This window comes from Hylobates moloch, unplaced genomic scaffold (genome assembly GCF_009828535.3).
Source record: "Hylobates moloch isolate HMO894 unplaced genomic scaffold, HMol_V3 SCAFFOLD_1, whole genome shotgun sequence".
Taxonomy (NCBI): domain Eukaryota; kingdom Metazoa; phylum Chordata; class Mammalia; order Primates; family Hylobatidae; genus Hylobates; species Hylobates moloch.
In genome coordinates, this window is record NW_026652276.1 from 158,170,897 (window position 1) to 158,194,156 (window position 23,260).

Below are 23,260 nucleotides of genomic sequence, written 5' to 3' on the forward strand. Positions count from 1 at the left end.
TCTTCTTGTCATTGGCAAATGACAGCTTGGAAATTAGAACCGGGGAGAGTAAAGAGGCTGGTTACTGAGAACCCTGATAAAGATAGGGGACAGATGAATTTTGAAAAATTCCTAAGCCAAATAAATACATAAAAGAACTATTCTTGAAATGTCCAGGAATAGTGTGTGGGACCTTGCACACAGCAGGTCCTTAGTAAATGTTTTATAAATTATAAATCATGGCATTACTTCTGCCAGAGAGTGTTAAATTATCATTTCTTTTTAGTCTTTCCCTGCAGTCCTAGAGTATCGTGTAATGCATAAATAGATGAAAGCAGGAAACAGTATTTCTCCTTGTGGCATTGACTGGTTTTAACCATTTTCATGTGCAAGCATTCCCTGTTCATTTTTGAACCATGTCGGTTTTTCTTTATATTGATAATCAGAATTCTGTTAAGGCCCTTAAAGAAGAACACAGAGTCTAGTAAGGAGAAAAAAGACTTTCAGAGTTTTTTTTTTAGGTCATTTAAATGTGTTAACAGTTAGGTTACAAAAAAAAACAACATTCTGTCTCTGTTTCAAATTTAAGAATTTTTCTCCTTTTAAAAACTTTTAAAGGTCCAGCTTTTGAATAAAAAAGTCGAAATTACTCTAAAATATACGAATTCCAAATACAAGCTCCTATTTCATTTTGACTGACTTTATTGAGAACATTTTGCAAATTAGATTTTACAATTTAACATTTTACAGTTAGAAATTTTATCTGCTATTACATAAGCTGTAAACTTTTCAAAAACACTACAGAAAATCTTTTATTTCTTTGGATTTTTCTGTTCCATGTTGAGCTCCTGAGACATATTTTTTCTTTCAGCTTCATTTTCATCTTCCTGTGAAATAAATTTTAGGAAACATTAAAATATAAACTTTAGGGCATTTATCAGCTATACTTAACACATTTTAACCGCCATCTGTAGAACTATGAACTACCGTGATTCCAATAATCCTAAACACAAATGGTAAAATTATGTAACATTTAGATATTTGCAATAGGTACTGTTTTATAGAACACATTAAAATTTTCTATATGTTTTTAAAAGCAACCAATTTTAACAATGCCCTAAAAATTACTTTGGAAACACCTGCCACTGAAAAGTGTTCTTTGTAGGGGATGAGCTAGATATTTTTACTTCACTGCTTGATAAAAAACAATAAATTTAATTACTAAGACACTTCATGTGCTCCAGCATGGCATTTTTTTGTCCCATCTAGTATACTTTCTTGACAGGTGTGCCAATTTTCCAATTACTTGTACCACCATATGTTATCTGAAGATCAGTGAGGTCTAAAATAGGAAGCATGTGCATGTCAGGCTTAGAATGCTTGCAATCTTCTACAGTTTCGATTCTAAGTGGTGGCCTCATAATTCATAGCAGGTCCCTGTGGAACATGGTGAATAGATGAAGTGACATCATAATGTCTGCTTTCATAGAAATGAAGTGCATCTTGTGTTCAGTATTAAATGGTAACCTTCAAAGTATAAATAATGAGAGTCTGGAAAAATATTTCATCTTACAATTTGTAACCCATCTCATCATACATGTTCCTTCAACAACACCCAAGTACAAAAGTCTTGCTTTCCTAATATTTATGATTTATCACTTAAGATTACTTATTTTTATTAACTGACATAAAGGTACTCTTCTGAGTTAAAGCATAAACATCAATTTAAGTATTTCTAGACAACAGTAATAATTATCAGTACCATCAAACATACCACTCTATCTCTGTATCTGATGAAACCAAATTAAATAACTGAATTAAATAATTGTTGAGCTCTACTTTGTGAATTGACTTTATTAAGTAAAAGCAAACCAAGGTATGCATATTTGTTTTCTATGACAAACTACACACTTGCCAGTAATGATTAAGGCAGGTGAAAAAAGCTTTTTTATATACTTTGTTTCTCTAAACTCAACAGAATCTGTGATTTAGACTTTGTTGACACTGGGAAAGTAGAGAAATTATCAATATTATCAACCAATCTGAATCATTATAGATACGTAGAACACCAGGAATGAGGTTTTGAGTATCATTTTGACAATGTAACTTTGATATATTTTTCCAAGTATGATAGCCACTGTGTGTCATTTCATTTTTCCCTATTTTATCTCCAGTGAATAGATATACTCAATTAAGTTTGACACTTGAAAATTTATTAATGAACATGTGGTTTCCACTTTTAGACAAAAGTTCCTAGAGATGAAATTTTTGAGACGGACTCTGTCGCCCAGGCTGGAGTGCAGTGGCACGATCTCTGCTCACTGCAAGCTCCACCTCCCAGGTTCACACCATTCTCCTGCCTCAGCCTCCCGAGTAGCTGGGACTACAGGCGCCCGCCACCACGCCCGGCTAATTTTTTGTATTTTTAGTAGAGATGGGGTTTCACCGTGTTAGCCAGGATGGTCTCGATCTCCTGACCTTGTGATCCGCCCGCCTCAGCCTCCCAAAGTGTTGGGATTACAGGCATGAGCCACTGCACCCAGCCTAGAGATTACATTTTAACTACATTATAATAAAAAGTAAATCTTACTCTACACTTTCCCCTGTCTTCTTCAGGAGAGACACTGTCAGAAAGTGTTAAATCAGCAGGTACGGATGGCAAGAAACTTTTGGTATGTAGCACTGAATTTGTCCACATGTTCCTCAAAGAAAGGTTTTATCTTCTGTATCTTATACATTCCTACCATCTAACAGGACATACTTAGTATATACTTGTAGTCCAATCAATATTTTCTGAACTATGTGAAACAGTGGAATAATGAATGAATAAAAGGTATGCCTGAATTAATACATAATTTGGAAAAGCACAATATTGTTCTTACTTAACTATCGTAAATTAAGATTGCTAGTACTCACACTTCTAGCAATCTTAACTTACTATAACAACACTGAAAATAAAAATAAGCAAAAATGTTTGAAGCAATATGAGCCAAAATAGCCATTATCAAGCTCATACCCTTTATTTTATAAAAGAAAGATGGAGCCTTTATCACACGGACAGTCTACTAAGTTTCTGCACCATATGACTTCCCGGTTTAACATGCTTGGCTATCTAGTTTTCTCTAGCAACCTTGCTGCCCTAAGTCAAAACAGAAATGTAAAGACTTAATAGTAACCCCGAGGACTAGGAGGTACTTACATACTTTGCTTTCATATTTAACTATGGATACAAGCTATTGGAACATGGTTAAATGAACTAAAAATTTGCAACTTCCATTAATTTGAATATGTTTTAAATATATGGATAAGATATATATAGATATGCCAGTTAAGTAACATTCTTAATATAATGTTTGTCTTTTTGTTGTTGAATTTTTCTTAGTAATAAAGTACAGTTTATAAATGCATGCCTTCTAACATTGCCTGCTGTTCAGGTTTCACACCTTTCTTTGTGCTGAGGATTTGTCTTAAAACATCTTGCCTTTTGTGCTGTTAAGTCACTTGTATAACAAATAAGAGCCAATCTCTTTCTTCCTTTTAGAAGGATAGCTGTAACCTAGGTGCAGAAAATGATTATGAAGGGGTGAAAAAGGCATTCAACTCTAATTGCTAGAGTATAATATTAAAATTGCTATAACATTACCAAAATAATAGTAATAGATTTTATCATAAATAAAAACATTAAAATTTGATCTAATAAAGCTCTAGAGAAGTCTTTTTGGAAGTGCTAATTTGTGTTTTTAACATTGCAGGTCAATTTTTGTAAGAATTTATACGCAGTTCCGGATTAATAAAAATCATTAAAGTAACTCAGACAGCAAATAAAATATAATTGATAAATGACTGCATAATAAATAAAATTGCAAAGGAAGCTTTTTAGCAAAGCATTTCTTTACTACTGGATATTATAGGTAAGCAAAAATTTCTTCTGATATACAGCAGGCTTTTTTTTTTCTCTCTGCTGAGATAAGACATCTGTTTGTTTCCCAATGAAAGAAGACCCTGGCTACACGGATCATTTTCTTAGTGACAGCCCTGACAAGTTTGACATTTGTTTCACGAAGTGTTCTGAAACAATCGTGAAGAAAATGTACCCTTTGAGGCTACTGGAAAGTAGACAGGCTTACCTCTAAATGTTTAAACTTGTTAATTCATACTCTAAAAAAACACACTGACTGTAACAACCTTGCAGATCTGCTAGTTATATGTGAAATTTCAAGAATGTGCACTCAATTAACAGTAACACCTATAATATCAAATGACAAAATTTGGTTCCTTAGCCTTGCTCTTTTTACATTGACAGAATTGTAGTGAGAATGGTAATTTCTAGGCACAGATGGACCATGTAATAATGGGCTGATACTCCAGATGGCAATATGAGACTGAGTTATTCTAACAGAGAAATTAAGTAAAAACACTGCCATGTTTATCTTATCACTAAAAACTTGCAAGATTTTGTTTAAATGTCAGCTTGCACTATCAATTTGTGATAGAGGAGACCCTCTGTTTTTCTTTATTTATAAATGTGATTTAGTTCTCATGATAATCAGTTCAAATAATTGATGCCAATTAATAAAACCTATCCATTCTTTTCCTTCCTCTTAGGACGTAACCAACTCCTAACAATGGCCAGCTATTTTAGCATCTGGAATTTATATCACTCAGGTAATACTTGGATACAAATTACACTCTATGAGTACAGATAACTTTATGTTTACCTTGTAGACTGCCAAGTTTAAAAGATTTCTTAAACTCTTGTAATCCTTTATATAAAAGGATTATACAAAGGGACAACTCTCCCTATTACTTCTTTATATCTTTACAGATGTTGATGTAAGTACCTTTATAATGGAGAAACATGGCAAACACCACCTTAACCAAATGGTCAAGGTTAATATCACCAATAATATATATTAACACCCTGATACGATGTATTAAAAAGGGCACGTCACCTCTGGTTTGTGGTATCCTTCCCAACAGTGTATAACCTAATTCTAATCTGAGAAAACATCAGATAAACCCTCTACAATATAATTAAACAGTAGTCTTCAAAATGTCAGGTCAGCCGGGCACGGTGGCTCACGCCTGTAATCCCAGCACTTTGGGAGGCCGAGGCAGGTGGATCACAAGGTCAAGAGACCTAGACGATCCTGGCCAACATGGTGAAACCCTGCCTCTACTAAAAATACAATTATTAGCTGGGTGTGGTGGTGGGCGCCTATAGTCCCAGCTACTCGGGAGGCTGAGGCAGGAGAATCGCTGAATCCAGGAGGTGGAGGTTGCAGTGAGCGGAGATTGCGCCACTGCACTCCAGCCTGGGCAATAGAGCGAGACTCTGTCTCAAAAAAAAAAAAAAAATGTCAAGGCTATGAATGACAAGACTTGGAACTATCACAGACTGGAAGAGACTATGGGGACATGATGACTGAATGCAGTGAGGAATCCTGGACTACATAAAAAAGGACATTAGTGAGAAAACTGGTAAAATTTAAAAATGGTTCTTAGAGTAGTAGTAGCCTCTCAAAGTTAATGTCTTGGTTTTAATAATTGGACTATGGTTACATAAAATGGCAACACTACAGGAAGCTGGATAAAAGGCAAATGGGAAATTTCTATACTATTTTTGCAACTTTTCTGTAAATTTAAAATTATTTCAAAGTAAAATGATTGAAGAAACAGAAAATAAAAATGGCTACCTAATGAAAGTTTCCTAAATTCAAATAAAGTAAGTAAAATGTATGGGCAAAGATTTTATGAGAAAACAAATGCAAGGTACCTGTAGCCTCTACACTGAAATATACAGCTATAATTAATAGTTTGCTTTCTATCATTCTACCCCAAATTCCTAAGTACCTAAAATGTTCATAATGGTGACATTATTGATTTTTATTTTCTTATCTGTGCTTTGCCACATTTTCTTGCTTTCCCACTGTGAGCACAGATTACTTTCGTAATCAGAAAACATAGCTTTCTTTTACTAAGTCCCTTTATAATTTGGCCATATGAACAAACTATTTTCAGAAATAAGTAAGAGTTATAAGACTCTATGATTACGAAGAGAAGATGTCACTTGTTTTTATTTTACCAAATATGTTCTTCATAGCAGGCAAACATACATGGTGGTACCACAGTAAAATGAAGTGAGATGGTGCAGACAGGCACTAACTTAAAATGTTTCTACATTCTTATGATATTTTCTTTAGATTTTAAATATTCCTTTTACTAACCAGAGAAGGAACAGTTATTATAACTGGATCCAAATTAACAGTCAGAATTATCTCTATATTTTAATAATGTTTCTTTTAAAAGTGTAAGAATATATAGCTTTTAGGGAAAAAACATGTAGACACTCAACCTGTTCTAACTGTTGGTAGCTATGGAACAAGTGTAGAAAAACAGATACACTACATCGTTTCAATCTGTGGTCAAAAAAACTACATTCTTTTATTCATTTAAAAACATATGCTAGATATATAACTCTCAACAGCATTTAAAACTGTGTTTTTAATACAGAAAATATGCTAGTGCTGCACAATGAAGAAAGAATTTATCTTAATAACTGGAAAAATACTGACGATAATGAAAATGTTTTAGGCAAAATGAGCACACTTTATGCTTCAGATCGAAATTAGAGTTTTTAACGTTTTACAATTCCACCATAATTCTTTAAATGGTGCATTTACCTCATAGTAATAAACACTTGGATCATTAAGTAAAGTGCAAAATGTGTGTGATATGCTACATTTAACAATCTTTGGCCTTTTTTTTCTATACTTCTGCATTCAGTTTTCCAATGCATTGAATAAGCAATGGAAGACCGCAATTAAATTTCCTGACATTGCATATTTGAGATTCTTATTTCATTTAATACAAAAGGCAATTAATACACCATTTTACAACTGAATTCCAACTTTAGTGAGCCATGATAGATACTGAAATGAACTTACAAGAAATGCTTAATTAAATTTACTGTAAAAAGCATAAGAATTTTTTTCGTATGACACAAGTTGCATATTTAATTAGAAATTCTAAGGCTATATTATGAAATTAAAGTAACTTGGGATGTTCTTAGTAAACTCAGCTCAAACACATATATCATTAAGTAGAACAGAGCTCTTTTTAAAAACCTTACCTTTTTTCTCTATTTAGTGATGCAAACAAGATAATCAAAGAGATCTCCCTTTAATACTGCAACATTTCATTCGTTATTTATTAATAGCAAATATTTTTAAAATAGCAAATAAGATAGAAAAAGGGCAGTAACAAATTTCTAATTTCATGTATGGGAATACATAAATATTTCTTTTCTTGAGCAATCACTTCTGTCTCCAATTCATGATTCTGGAGCAGATTGAGTAGAGTTAAGTTTTTAGCTCCTCCTGTAACTTTTTACTTCTTTGTGGCAGCTTTTCGTAGCCAAGAAATAGGGCAGTGGTGGTGTGTGCCTGTAATCCCAGCTACTTGGGAGGCTGAGGCAGGAGAATCACTTGAACCCAGGATGTGGAGGCTGCAGTGAGCCGAGGTTGTGCCAATGCACTCCAGCCTGGGCGACAAGGGCGAAACTCCATCTCAAAAAAAAAAAAAGACTTTGGATTTCCCATGTATGACCTGGGATCAGGAGGGACTCTCTCTGATCTGGGGAAAAAAAGGCCCTAAGGATTGGCACAGCCATCTGAAGAGGGCATATTTACACTAAAGGCAACAAAGATCAGTGAATGAAAAGTGACGGTGGCAAACTAGGATAAAGAAAGGAAAGGAAATGAATGATGAATGATAAGCATGAGTTAGGGTAGACTCTTAATGGGCACAATCCCAATTCTATAAATTTATATATTTCCATAAACATGAAAAGCTACAACTTTTATAATGGATATTTGTAGGTGTTTAAGACATCTGGCCAGGCGCCATGGCTCACACCTGTAATCCCAGCACTTTGGGAGGCCGAGGTGGGTGTATCATCTGAGGCCGGGAGTTTGAGACCAGCCTGGCCAGCATGGAGAAACCCCATCTCCACTAAAAATACAGAAAATTAGCCAGGTGTGGTGGTGCATGCCTGTAGTCCCAGCTACTTGGGAGGCTGAGGCACAAGAATTGCTTGAACCTGGGAGGTGGAGGTTGCAGTGAACCAGGATCGTGCCACCGCACTCCAGCCTGGGAGACAGAGCAAGACTCTGTCTCAAAAAAAAAAAAAAAAAAAAGACATATTTAAGATATGGTGCTAATCTGAAGGGGCTAAGAATACTGTAACAGCCTTTTCTGACAGGTGAATTCTTTTATGGTGAGTATGTTTGATAACCCTGACGAACTTATGGTCTTGACAACAGAAAATTTTCCTTTGGGTAGTAAACTACTAATATCTGGGAAATATGCATGAAGTGTATGCTAGAAATCTATATTAGAGGCTCCTACATTGGTAACTCCTTCATTTATAATATTTTCATTTAAAAGTTATAACCTGCTTTTGAAATATTTAGGCAAAAATAATATCTAAAAATGTTATAATATTTAGGCAAAAATAATATCTAAAAATGTTATCTAAAATCTAAAAATAATATCTAAAAATGTTCAAGATAGGCAAGATCACTAGTCAAACTACAGTTCCATACTCAGATTTTTCAGATTGAATAAAAATCAGTGATTGGCCCAATACAATTTTCAGAGACATAAACGACTAAAAATTACTCAGCAATAACTCAGTTTATCATACACACACAAAAAACAAGTATATTGCTTATTCATTAATATAAGCAATAATCATGAATTGTTTAGGATTGGCCATTGCAGAAACAATGCCTTCTTTAATAGAATATGACAGCATTTTGTTTATCCTTCTCACTGGACAATGAAAATTTTTTTTTTTTTTTTTGAGACGGAGTCTCGCTCTGTGGCCCAGGCTGCAGTGCAGTGGCGCAATCTCGGCTCACTGCAAGCTCCGCCTCCCGGGTTCACGCCATTCTCTTGCCTCAGCCTCTCTGAGTAGCTGGGACTACAGGCGCCTGCCACCACTCCCAGCTAATTTTTTTGTATTTTTAGTAGAGACGGGGTTTCACCGTGGTCTCGATCTCCTGACCTCGTGATCCGCCTGCCTCGGCCTCCCAAAGTGCTGGGATTACAAGCGTGAGCCACTGCACCCGGCCTGGACAATGAAAATTTTAATACAACACTCAGCATATTGTACCAAACTTAAAACTTGTATTGAGAGGAAAATATTTTTTTTTTTTTGCTTAGTCAGGCCCTAAAATTAAGTTTTACCAAACTTCTATACTGCCATTAAAAAAAGTCGTAATATCTCTATTCAATAAATGGTGCTGGCAACTGGCTAGCCATATGCAGAAGAATGAAACTGGATCCCTACATTTCACCATATGCAAAAATTAACTCAAGATGTATTAAAGATTTAAATGTAAGACCTCAAACTATAAGAATCTTAGAGCAAAACCTAGGAAACACCATTCTGGACATCTGCCTATGGAAAGAATTTGTGGCTATGTCCTCAAAAGCAATTGCGACAAAACCAAAAATTGACAAATGGAACCTAATTAAACTCAAGAGCATCTGTAGAGCAAAAGAAACTATAAACAGAGTAAACAGACAACCTACAGAATGGGAGAAAGTATTCACAAACTATGCATCTGACAAAGATCTAACATCCAGAATCTATAAGAAACTTAATTCAAAAAGCAAAAAACAAGTGACTCGATTAAAAAGTGGGTGAAAGACATGAACAGACACTTCTCAGAAGACATACAAACAGCCAACAAACATATGAAAAAATGCTCAACATCACTAATTGTCAGCGAAATGCAAATCAAAAAGATATTATCTCTTTTGAGATGGTTATTCATTGATACCATTCAATACCAGTCAGAATGGCTATTATTAAAAAGTCAAAAAACAACGATGCTGGGAAGGCTGCAGAGAAAAGGGAATGCTTATACACTATTGGTGGGAATGTAAATTTTTTCAGCCACTGTGAAAAGTAGTTTGGAGATTTATCTAAGAACAGAACTACTATTAGACCCATTAATGCCATTACTGGGTATATATCCAAAAGAAATAAATCATTCTACCAAAAAGACACACACATTTGTATGTTCATTGCAGCACTGTTCATAATAGCGAAGACATGGAATCAACCTAGGTGCCCATTAATGGGGGACTGGATAAAGAAAATGTACATATATATCATGAAATACTATGCAACCTTTAAGAAGAATGAAATCATGTCCTTTGTAGCAACATGGATGCAGCTGGAGGCCTAAGTGTATTAACTCAGGAACAGAAATCAAATGCCACATGTTCTTACTCATAAGTGGGAGCACATTGGGTACACAGGGACATAAAAATGGCAATAATAAACACTGGAGACTACTAGAATGGGGAGGGAAGGAGGGAATAAGGGTTGAAAAACTAACTACTGGGTACTAGGCTCATTACCTGGGTGATGGGATGAATCACACCCCAAAACTCAGCATCACATAATATACCTATGTAACAAACCTGCCCATGTACCTCTTGAATCTAAAATAAAAGTTGAAAATTTTTTATTAAGTTGATAGAAGGGGAAAATTGCTTCTCATCCCCTTTTGATTTGCATTTTGAATAAAAAGGAATATATTTTCATCTATTATTAGAATTTTTTTTCTATAAATTGCCTTTCCTAAATTTTCTGTACTTTCAAAAATTAAATCGAACTTTTAATTTTGAGATCATTGTAGTTCACATGCAGTTGAAGAAATAATACAGAGATCCCTTGTACCTTTTACTCTGTTTCCCTCAATGGTAACGTCTTGCAAAGCTGCAGTGTAATCTCATAACCAAGATACCCACATTGATAAAGTCAAGAATGTAGTTTTCCTAATTTTTGCCCACTTTTCTATTGTGGTAATCATCTTTATTATGATTGGCTTGAATATTTTCTTTGAAAATTAAGAAAATCATTTCATTTGTATTAAATATATATTTTTCTCTCAGAAAAAAACAGAAAAATAACAATCATCATCTTTGGCCATTTAATTGACATCACAATAAAAAGTAGGAGAAAATACTAAAAATATAATTTTATATTTTCTTTGCTGAGTCTTGATGTTCTAGGCAAACCATGGCACACATTTACCTATGTAACAAACCTGCACATTCTGCACCCTAGAACTTAAAAAAAATAGTTACAGATCATATCATATCAAAAACCAAAAACAAATAGAATTTATATAAATGGCATTATAACAATCTTAACATCACGTTAGAATAAATAACAGATATTTAAAAAATGAAAGGTAGCAAATTTTCTTAAGGAAAATAATATTACCTACATAAGAACTTGATTTCACTGACACAAGTTTATAAGATTCAGAGTGAAAACTATAATTTGCATTAAGATACAAAATAGCCTGATTTAAATATTTCCATACTTAAAATCTTTTAATATTATTACTTCTGAGGCCAGATAAACTGTAAATAGTTTAAACTGACAATTTTGAGACTAAGAAACAACTCAGTATCTAAATAACAAAATATTTAGATAATAGATTTTCAGTTAGGAAATTTAGAAACTGTTTAATATAAGATGTCTTCAGTGTACAATACCCTTGTAAGCATAATGATGTCAAGGTATTCATTTCAAAAGCCAGTCAAATTCATAGATGGACTTCAGGCTAATCTGTAAACAACTATGACATATATGGAACACCTCTCTTATTCTCTTATATTTCTCCTTAGAGACATCAAATCATAGAATATTAAAGGTGAAAGAGTCCTAAGATATCTTATTTAAATCCCCATTGTATGTATGAAAATACTAGATTGACAAAAATATGAAATCAATTTCTTCACCAGATTTTAAAACTGCTTAGTGACTTAAAAATAAAACAACTCCCCAAGCTGTCTTCCAAACTCAAATGATTTAAAACTACTTTGTTAAAGTAAAATAAAAAAAGTAACTTCATAGTGGAGAAAGCTGAAAAATACTACCTTGACTGATGGACCAAGGCTAACATCACTAGAAATGTATAGTATGTATACCGACATCATGTTCCCCTGCTCTGATGCACACAGAAGCAACATCACCTATGATCTATGGTAGCCTTCCCATTAAGGCACAAACTCCATCTAATCATGAGAAAATATTAAGCAAACCCAAATTGTGGGACATTCTACAAAATAACTGAAGAGTACTCTTCAAAAGTGTCAAGATCATGAAAGGCAGGGAAAAAGTAAAGAATTGCCACAGACTGGAAGAGACTGAGGAGACACAATGACAAAATGAAACGGGAGATCCTGGATTGAATCTTGGTCCAGAGAAAGAACACTAGTGGCAAAACTGGTAAAATACAAATAAATTCTACAGTTTATTTAACAGTATTGTATTAAGATTAATTTCTTAGGATTGAGAATTGTTCTATGCTTATATAAGATGTTAACCTAAAGAGAAGTTGGGTAAAGGGTCTATCAGAACCCTCCATCCTATTTTTACAACTCTTTTAAATCTAAAGTTATCTCAACAAAAAATAAAACCAGACAAACATCTAATTTTTGTTAGATGATTTAGAAGCACATTTGATTCCAAGTACTATAAACTTACCCGCCAAAATAATGTGCAGGGGCAATCAGAGTTATGGAAAATGGGGTTTCAGTATTTTCTATGATACAGACAGCTCATTACAGACTCCACACTATAAATGAGTATTTACTGCCAGCTAGTAGAATCATACAGTCATTCAGTAACACTGAGTGATGTCTAACACACGAAATTCATTGTCATGTTTTTAAACTCATGCAGTTTAAGAACCATTAGAAAATTATTCAACTGTAATACGGTAAAAATGTAATATGATCCGTTTTTATTTCTTCAACTGTAGTTTCTTTGGGAGGTGGATGTCCTTATTAATACGGACATTTTATCTCAGCACATTTAATCAAGGGTTTCAAAACAATGTCTACTATATAGGGAAAAAGAGGTACTTAAGAAATTTCTCCATAGAAGCATCATTTGATCTAGGATGGACTGAATTAAGAATAAAATGTCAAAACAAAGTAAAAATATTTGGCAATCAACACCTATTTTTTGGGGAGAACCCATTGACAGACTTTATTGTATTGATCCAATAGTGTTCTCATTTTAGAAGAGTTTGGAATACATTTAGTCCTTTGACTCATATTAGACATTTTGTCTTTTTAAGATGATATTAACTCTTGAAGTCACGTCTATTCCTAGAATCCTTCCTTTCTTCCTCCCTCAAAAATTTATTGAACAATGATTGTGTGCCAGATATTAAGCAAGGTGTTGCAGAAAAATATGAATGAGACGTTTTATTGCCTAGAAGATCTCATGCTCCAGTGTGGTAGACAGGCATGCAAATAATCACAATGCAATGGAGAAAGTATATAATAAAGTGCATCAGGTATACATGGAGGTGATAAAGATAACTGAACCATGACAATATATAAGGACAGTATTTTTATGATTACTATGCTACAGAGTTCGGTTATGATATCAAAATAATATACCCTTCCTCATGCCCAAAGGTGAGTATTGTGAATCTTTAAAACAAATACTTCGCAATGTAACTTATACAGCTCTTTTAATGTAAACTCAACATCAAGGACTATATGCTTTGGAACTAAACTTAAGTGTAGAAAGTGAATTTTTTTCTTTTTTTTTTTCTGAGACAGTCTCGCTCTATGCCCAGGCTGGAGTGCAATGGCGTGACTTCTGCTCACTGCAACCTCCGCCTCCTGGATTCAGCAATTCTTCTGTCTCAACATCCCGAGTAACTGGAATTACAGGCGCCTGCCACTACACCCGGCTAATTTTTGTATTTTTTAGTAGAGATAGGGTTTCACCATGTTGGTCAGGCTGGTCTCGAACTCCCGACCTTAGGTGATCCACCGCCTCAGCCTCCCACAGTGCTGAGATTACAGGCATGAGCCACCACGCCTGGCCAGAAAGTGAATTTCTAAAACTTTACTACCAAGTGAACAGATTAAGTTGCCTCAAATATCCTTATTTCAAATGGAATGTTATTTTCCCCAGAGTGAACCCATTAATCTTCACAGTTTTACTGGAAAGTAATAGCTCATTAGACATCTAAGTAACACATCTCTTATGGCACATTAATTTTTCATGGATTAAAACGAAATTGAATTTGCTTCAAGAAAAATTTAAAATACTATTTTAGAAAATTTCGCACAAAAAAATTCCTCAATAGTGGCACTTTATTATCAGTGTCAAAAATAACGTCCCTATTTTCACTATTTCCACATCAATGGAGGGAAGAATATTCTAAGTAAAGGGAACAGTGGGAAGGGTAAGTCAGCCAAAGCCCAGTGAGAAAGAGCAAAGTAGTGGAAAATAACACAGAAAGGTTGGGAATTCTGCTTTTCTGGTTCTAGCATTACACAGTGCTCATGGTTGGTTACTTCTGACATACTTCATATTTGTTGTTTCTTCTATGCAATTGTGTAGTGGAGGAAATTTGGGCTTTGTTGTCAGTGACTGGCAAACCTAGATGCAAATCCTAACTTTGGTACCTACACTACCTAAAAATACTTTGAAGAAATCACTTAAACTTTTAGAACCTCATTTTCTCATCTATAAAATGGCAGTAACTATTTTTGATGACTAAAATTATTAAATAAAATATGAGGAGCCTAGCACAAATCCTGGCCCACAGAAAGCACAATAAAGTCTATTCTTTCCTCTTTCTAGGCTTAACTTTACGACAGTTTTTAATCATTAATGACATACTGCTGTAGTGAAGATAGGTACCTACAGATAGATAGTAAGGATCCTCTTCAAAAATAGTGCTTTTTTTTTTTAGCTAAATAACCATCATTATGTTATTAAATAGAAGCCAGTTCTACCTATGTCACTCTAATTTCTTGATCTTGCAATTTCAACTGTTTGTATTATTCACAGACAATATAATTGTACTATTCATAGACAGCAAGAATAAATAAATTGGGTGAATGATTACATTTAAAGACATTTGTTCCTAGGTAGTAATTAGGAAAAGGCTATTAATTAAATAATTCCTCCAAGTCACACCACGGGCATTTGATTAGCATTTTTAACTGAAGTTCTTCCCAGAGTTACTCTATAGTCTGCATGATGTTATCATTGTAGAGAATGTAAACTAATGCTCTTTCTCTCTGAATAAAGCAATAATGTTAGCATGATAGTCCAACCGATACGAAAACAATACTGGGAATCTAGGTAGGACCAATATAGGTCTAGGTAGGACTATTATTTAGAAGACAGATTTGGTACAGAAATTAGACAAATATAGTTTATTAAATTGACCTAAGACCTTTTTAGGCATATAGTTGCTTAAAAGAAAGCAGGCCATATTCTTACAAATACAAAGCATTTTTATCTTTGTATCTTTGATTTTTAGAAATACTGACTATTGGAATTGGAAGAGAAATTAAAAGTAATTTAATTCACCTTCTTGAAATGATGTTTATATGTTGTTTTTCTTTTATATATGCAAATGTACAGACACACACACACATACTCAAGTGGATGTGATTTTAAATTGAGGAACTCTGTATACATAATGGTAAATATCAGTATTCCTTAATATAAATACAATAGTAATTATTTAGTAAATAGTCCAAGTCATAGCAATGAAGTTTCACTTACAAGTCACAGCAATGTAAATTCCATATAAATAACCTGGTTAAATCCATTAGTTTCTTTCAAATGTGTTTGTCTATCATTATCATGGTAGACCCTATTGGAGACATGAACTGATTCTGGATAAGACATATATGGAAGCCTACAGGGGAGCTTCTGGGAAAGTATTCCTTATTCTTAAAACACACACACACACACACACACACACACACACACACACACACACACGACAGGGACCACTTCCATAGGCTTGCCTGTATGTATTATAATGTGAGGGCACAATACTTCGAGACCCTGTAGCCATCTTGTGGCCATGGGAGTAAGTCTAAGGTTAAAAGTCAACACACTGATAATGTGAGAAAACAAAGTCTTCTTTAATTAATCCTATAACCACCCAATTTTCTCAATTTTGATATACAGGGTATGAAATATTAAAAGTAGGTGGGTTTTCTGTTAAAGAATCCTTACCAATGACAACATTGGCCTCTTAAATTTCTTCTAGTTCTATGAGTTTTTCCCTAGGTTTAATGCTGTCCTTAGAACTCAGCTATCCTTTGATAACAGTTATCTGGAGATGACTCTAAATGGCCACAAATGCCAACTACTTTATGATGACTTTCCCATTTATATCTTCAGCCCTCACATCTATACCATGCTTTAAACTCATATTCCAATTGCTACTTGTCTCCATTAAATTTTTAATAAGGACCTCAAACATACCATGTACAAAGCCAAATTCTTGATTCCCATCCCTCCACTTCCCCTATCCCCACTAAAAAAGCCTTATACCTCTCTTGGTCTATAACACTCAGTTGTTCAAACACAAACTCTAGGGGTCAATCCTTAATTCCTTCCTTTCTCTTATACTCTATAGCCAACTCCTGTTGTCTTTATCACCCAAGGGTATCTAAAATCTGTCTAGTGCTTTCTATCTCCACTGTTACCATCTTAGTTCAAGCTATCATGTTTCTTGCCTGTGGATTAATCCAATAGCTTCCTGATCAGTCTCCTTGCTTTGGTTTTATAATTGTATACCTATTCTTTATATAGGAGGCAGTAATCTTTGTAAGACATACATCACATCACAATCCACCCATGCTTGAAATGCTCTAGTAGCTTTGTATTTAGGGTAAAATCCAAACTACTGCAATGACCTAGAAATTACATCATCAGGCCCTTCTCACCTTTCTGGCCTCACTGAGTTCTCCAATCTGCTCACAAGTTCAGTTTCCTCACCTGGCTCCAAACATGCTGCTCTTCCCTCTGATTCCTGAACAAAGTGCACTAGGTGTTTCCTCTACTTTGATTTTGTATGGCTCATTTTTCTTGTCATGCAGGTATCAGTGAGTGAGGAGTTCTTTGACTTTATGCACAAAATCTGCCCTTCCTCCATCACTCAGATTGTTTTCCATAACATTTATTACAATAAAATGATCATCTACTTGGTTATTTACAGATTGTCTGTCTTCCTTACTAGAGTGCATGCTCCACCACAGCAGATTTTCTGTTTTTCTTCCTACAATATCCTTAGAAGTTAGTCTTATTCCTATTATATTGTAGCCTTTCAATGAATAGTTCTTATGAATAGTTCTTGGATATATGAATGAATTCCTTACTATATAGAAGCATGGGAATCAAGTAAATAATAATTTTGACTTTTTGAGTACTTCCTAAATATATACAAAATATATTACGAATATATTATTATATATTATTAAAGGCTTGTATTTACATTCGTTATTTATAATCCTCACAAAAGCCAGGCAAGATAAATATTATTGTTCCTATGTTCCAATGAGGAAATTGAAGATTGGTGACACTCAGGAACTGCCCTTGGTCACATATCCAAAAATATTAGAGGAGATAGGATTACAAACTCAGCTCTGATCATAAAAAGTACTCTCTTTTCAATATACCATATGTACAGTTAGAATTGCTCATGATCAATAAATTTTAAAAGTTTCACATACTTTTGCAAAAAAATTCAATTTTTGCTCAATGGATACTGACCAGATTATTATTCAGTTATTTTAAAAGGTCCTAAGTCTATCTTGCAGTACTGATCAAAAGCAATTTTCAAATCCAAAACAGCTTGACAGTTCTGCTACCTGAAGATTATTTACGAAAATTTTGGTAAACATATTAACTCTCCTTCTAGTTTTTCTACTATTCTGAAAATATTTAGGATTTATTGTGGTATACTTCTTAAATCTCATGAGGATACAGAAATAGAAGAGGAAAAAGGTATATTGGAAAAATGTACAAGGATCAGCTTCTGAGGAACATAAAATTCTGTCATTACCTTGCAATGACTGTTCTTATGTCTTAAAATACACTCATATAGTGGCTTTCTCAATTCTTTAACAGCTACTTACAAAATGAGTTATTTTCCAAGCAAGAAAAAAATGGCCTTTATTTGTAAGAAGAAGAATCACAAGCCTCTACAGAGCCAGGGCCATGCAGGACTCTTGGGGCTCTTGGGAACACTGATAGCTCAAACTCGAGTCTTAAAGGAACATCCGAGAATACTATTAAAATGACTACAAATCTCTGACACAATGCTACGGTTAAGAACAACAACAACAAAAATGAAGTTATAAATTTATTTATTTTGAGACAGGGTCTTGCTGTCACCCAGGCTGGAGGGCAGTGGTGTGATCACGGCTCACTTCAGCCTCAACCTCCTGGGCTCAAATGATCCTCTGGCCTCAGCCCCCCAAGTAGTTGGAACTATAGGTGTGCACCACCACAACCAGCTAATTTGTTTTTACTTTTTATAGAGATGGTGGTCTCACTATGTTGCCTAGGCTGGTTTCAAACTCCTGGCCTCAAGCCATCCTTCCACCTCGGCTTCCCAAAGTGTTGGGATTACAGGCGAGAAACACTGTGCCTGGCCTGAAGTTATAAATTTAAATATATAAAAATGAGAAAATACATAGAAGTCAATGACTTCATAGTGACATTATGTGGCAACCACATTGTTCAATAAAAATATTTTAAATGTTTACAAAGTGCTATTTCTCATAATATAGATGTTCAACAATTACTCAGAAAATTTAAATTTATATTTCACCATTGCATTATGACAGGCATTTTTGTCTAAGATTCTATTTTGCTTTTCTTATTTTTAAAATCATTGATATATTTTTTATTGTAAACAGAAAACCCATTAAGACAGTGTAGTTCTTTTAATTTTCTTTTAAAGTAGAAAATAAACTGTACTTGAATTTTTGTACATTTCAAACTTTCAGGATTGTTTGAAACCTTGCTAACATATTGAATTTCAAAAGACTGATTAAAGCAGGAATACAAGCAAACCACAGTAGACATTTGAGACTTTGATACCAGTTTTAACTCTTAGAATCTAAGTAGCCTGAATCATTGTTGGAGGACTCAGCACAGAAATGATATACCCCATAATTAATTTGTGTTACATGTTTCACACACACCACAAACAGCACAATAAATATCTAATAGTATGCTGATTTCTAGAAAGCTGTATAGAAAACTTGGACACATTCTGCTTTCTGGAAAAAATAGAGGATTGTAATATACAAATAAATCTCTATGCATTATTTAAAGTAAGATTTACTTAAAAATTTAATGATGCAAATGAAAGAATGAGAAGAAAGAAATAAAATTCCCACTTCCTCGCTCTTTCCTTTCCTTCTTTCTTCTTTTATTCATTCAGTAGTTATGTCGTGAATTCTTATAATATGCCATATGTTCAGGACAGGGAGGAGAATAGAGGTGATTTCTATTCTCAAGAAAATTATACACTCGAAAGGCAAACCTGTGTTCAATTTATGCCTCCGTTCTTCTTTATAACCAGCAAACACAGAAACCTTCATGTTTCTTTAGCATATCAAATTATTTTGCTATAAAATGTTTCCTGCACAACAATAACCATAACTATAACCAGTAACGATAACCATAAGCATTCTAATACTTATTGTAGCTCTCTTGGATGTTCCTTCCCCATCCCATTCTCCTCCCTTCCGTCTTACCAGATCTGACCAATACAATGAATTGAATATTAATCATTCCCTGGCATATTGTTACACCTCAACATTTCATATGAATGTATGATGCTATGTAAATCTTCCATGACTTGCAATGTATTTTCAACATTACATGTATATATTTATCCATGTTATACTTAATATAACATATATGTTTTTCATCTCAAAAGCTAGCCTCACACACTAGAAGCATTCAAGTTAAAGTAACAATAAATATATCACTATTATTTAATCTTGTTTTAGAGATGTTAGCTAACACAAGCAGAAAAGAGAAAGATATGAAGTATAAAAATTGTAAAAGAAGAGGTGAAACTATCCTTACCTGCTGTATACTTCGAAATATAAAAAAAAATTAATTGAAACACTATTATAAACAAGATAATTCAGTGAGAATCTCTATTCATACGTGAGGAAAATCATCAGTAGATAACAAAAAATAAAACTACAGATTATTCAAGACAACTTTTAAATTCTGTATCAGCATTCTTTTATTTATCTCCCTAAATTTCAAGACTGATTAAAAGGAATACTGCCCACCAAGTGTAGTTCTAGGAAGAGCAAATTGATATATTAAATAAGTAATTTGCATTCAAAAGATAAATCAGATGCCAAAGCAAGTTGCAATAGATTGCCAATGGATTTCTAGAAGATTTGAGAGCTAGAAGGTATCTTATTTAAAAATCATTTGATCCATTTTTTTTAGTCTGTAGATAGAAAAGCCATTCCCAGAATACAGAATGAACTTCCCCAGAGTCCCATAGCCAATTAGTAGAGTTAGAATCTGAATTTATGTCTCCTACGTTGTAGTCAGGAATTGTTTGCCATGATGAGTCAGTACTGACCATAATGAGTCAATATGACTTTAGATTAAATGATGGCAAATCAAGCATGTTAAAAAAATTTGTGTGTGTGCATCCTATGAATATATCTTTTTAAAACAATTGTGATGGCCTTACCTAAAACATCTACATGAGCACAGCAGAAAATGCACAGGCTTTGGTGTCAGACAAATCTATAATGAATCCTGCTTCGGCACTTACTATTGGTTTGACTCTGTGAAAGGCATATGACCCCTCAGTCTCAGTTTTCTTACCTGTAAAATGAAAACAAAACAAGACAAAAAAACAAAAAAAACCCCTATTTCAAGGAATGACTTTGGGTTTAAATAAACAAAAATGATTATGTATGCAAATTATGCTAGTAAAATGTTTATAACACAATAAAAGTAGATATTCAAAACAATGTTAGCTATAGTTATCTAAAATTTAAAATATATTTCCAAAAATTGTGGTTCAAAGTTGAGCTCAGATGCACTGTTGGTGAAAGTGCTTTTTCTTCTAACTAGAATTGAAATAAACCTTTTTGCTTCCTTTTCTAAAAGTTGTTATATTTTAAGAATTAAACTTATATAAATGTTTATTTGTCTGTTAACCTACAAATGTGTGTCTATTACGTGTCAGGTTCTGTTCTAGGAGATGGGGTAATAGTGGTGAACAACAGCGTATCGTCCTCATAGCCTTAAATTTCAATAGAAAGACAGGCAACAAACTGTTAACAAATAATTTCATATTTTGATACAGTGAAAGAAACAGGGTAAAGGGACAGAAAGTATAGGAGCACATGTTCTCTTAGGCAAGGTAGTCAAGGAAGCCCCTCTACAAAAGAGCTGACATTTGAGCAGAGACCTGAATGATTTGAAGGAAACAGTCATGTACTGATCTGTGAGAAGAGAATATACAGGCATAGGCAAAAACGCCAAGGGCCCTAAAGTAGAAATGAGCACAGCATGTATTAGCAGCAGAAAGGACAGGAAATCTAGCATAAGATGAAAAGTTAAGTTGACTACATAGCCCATAATGGTTATCTGATTTGCAGTGAGAAGCCACTGGAGGGTTTAAGAATTTAAATAATATGATTTGCTTTTGGGTTTTAAGCTTATTCTGGTTGTAGTATAGAGAAAGATGGGTAGAAATTAGGAAAGAACACAAATACAGAGATAAGGAAGCAGTCTATTGCAAACAGATCAGGAATGCTGGTAACTTGGAGTACTGTAATGTAGTCAGAATGGAAAGAAGTATGATATGCTTTGGAATTGAAAGAAAGTAATTAGGAATGATTACTGTGCTGCTGGTTGTCAAAAATGATGAGACTGAGGTGGGAAAGACTGTGGGAGAAGTAAATTGTGATGGGAATAGAGAAGAATCAAGAAACCAGTAATTCTATTTTGGTAACATTAAGTTTGAGCCAATCTTTAGTTATCTAGTGGGAATGTCAGGCAAACATTTGAATATATGAATTTAGATCTCGGAAGAAGAGTTTGTGGATGGTATTACACATTTAGAAGTCCCCCAAATACAGGTAAAACTGCATGCAATCACCCAGGGACATACAAATAGAGAAGGGACACAATGGCCAAGCCTTAGTAATACAACTTGAGCACAAATGGAGAATTCAGCTAAGAAGACTGAGAAGGGTCTGCCAGTTACAAAGAGAATTACAAGTCATGAAACCAAGAAAAGAAAATGTTTCAAGAAAGAGAATGGTTGACATTGTTAAATAACATTGAGAGGTCAAGTAAGATTCAGACAGAGGCATAACTATTGGGTGTGACAAGAGATTGTAAGTGACATTAACAAGAGTCATTGTAGTGGAGTAATGGGGACCAAAGACTGTTCAAAATAGCTTAAAGAGGGAATGAGAGATCCTATTTTGCACTTCACCCTTCCTCTTAACTTCAGGAACATGGATAATAACTGGAGCTGTAGCAGCCATCTTCGAATCATAATGGAAAGACCAAAAGAATCATAGTAAAAATCACTCCTGATGGCCTTGAGCTGCTATCTCTGGACTTCTTAAGTGTTATATTTTATATGTCCTATATTTAATGAAACCTTTCTTGCAGCATAAAAATATATACTGTACAACCAAACAACACATATGGCTCTTTATCCTAGTTTCTCAGCTTTCAGTTTGAATAAAAAATAGGCTGGGTGTGGTGGCTTATGCCCGTAATCCCAGCACTTTGGGAAGCCAAGGTGGGCAGATCTCTTGAGCTCAAGGAGTTCGAGACCAGCCTGGGCAACACTGTGAAATCCAGTCTCTACTAAAAAATACAAAATTAGCCAGGTGTCGTGGCACACACCTGTATTCCCAGCTACTCAGAAGGCTGAGAAGGGAGAATTGCTTGAGCCTAGGAAGTTGAGGCTAAAGTGAGCTGTGATTGCACCATTGGACTCCAGCCTGGGTTATCAGAGCGAGACTCTGTCTCTAAATAAATACATAAGTAAATAAAAACCAAAAAAGCTGCATCGTTGATTTGCATAAAAGTGAGTCAATTGCATTTATTGTAAACAGAACATGTTTCATCATCTTATTTTATATTTACATGTCCTAGTTATGCTGGAAATGACCATGTGGAGCTGAATGTATGTATGAAAGGAAAATCTCAAACATAGTAGAGTTCTCTAAATGCTTTTGTAAAAATTACATATATGTTGCCCTATACCCCCAACCGTAGATAGATACTCAAATTCAAATCTTTCAATTTCAATTTAGTGTCCTGATAATTATCTCTACATGATTGTAGTCAGGGGGTATATAATGTTTTGTAGTCTTTCACTTA

At 34.3% G+C, this 23,260-nt stretch overlaps 1 protein-coding gene across 2 annotated transcripts in view; it reads right to left on the reverse strand.

The window, feature by feature from the left end:
- Positions 1 to 301: 301 nt before the first annotated feature.
- Positions 302 to 23,260, reverse strand: part of PHF14 (PHD finger protein 14) — a 203,959-nt gene continuing 181,000 nt past the window's right edge. For both annotated transcript variants that reach the window (XM_032760474.2, XM_058446881.1), the window contains one exon: positions 302 to 866. In XM_032760474.2, the coding sequence (XP_032616365.1) occupies positions 792 to 866 (75 nt within the window). In that variant the 3' untranslated portion in view covers positions 302 to 791. The remainder of the gene's footprint in view (positions 867 to 23,260) is intronic.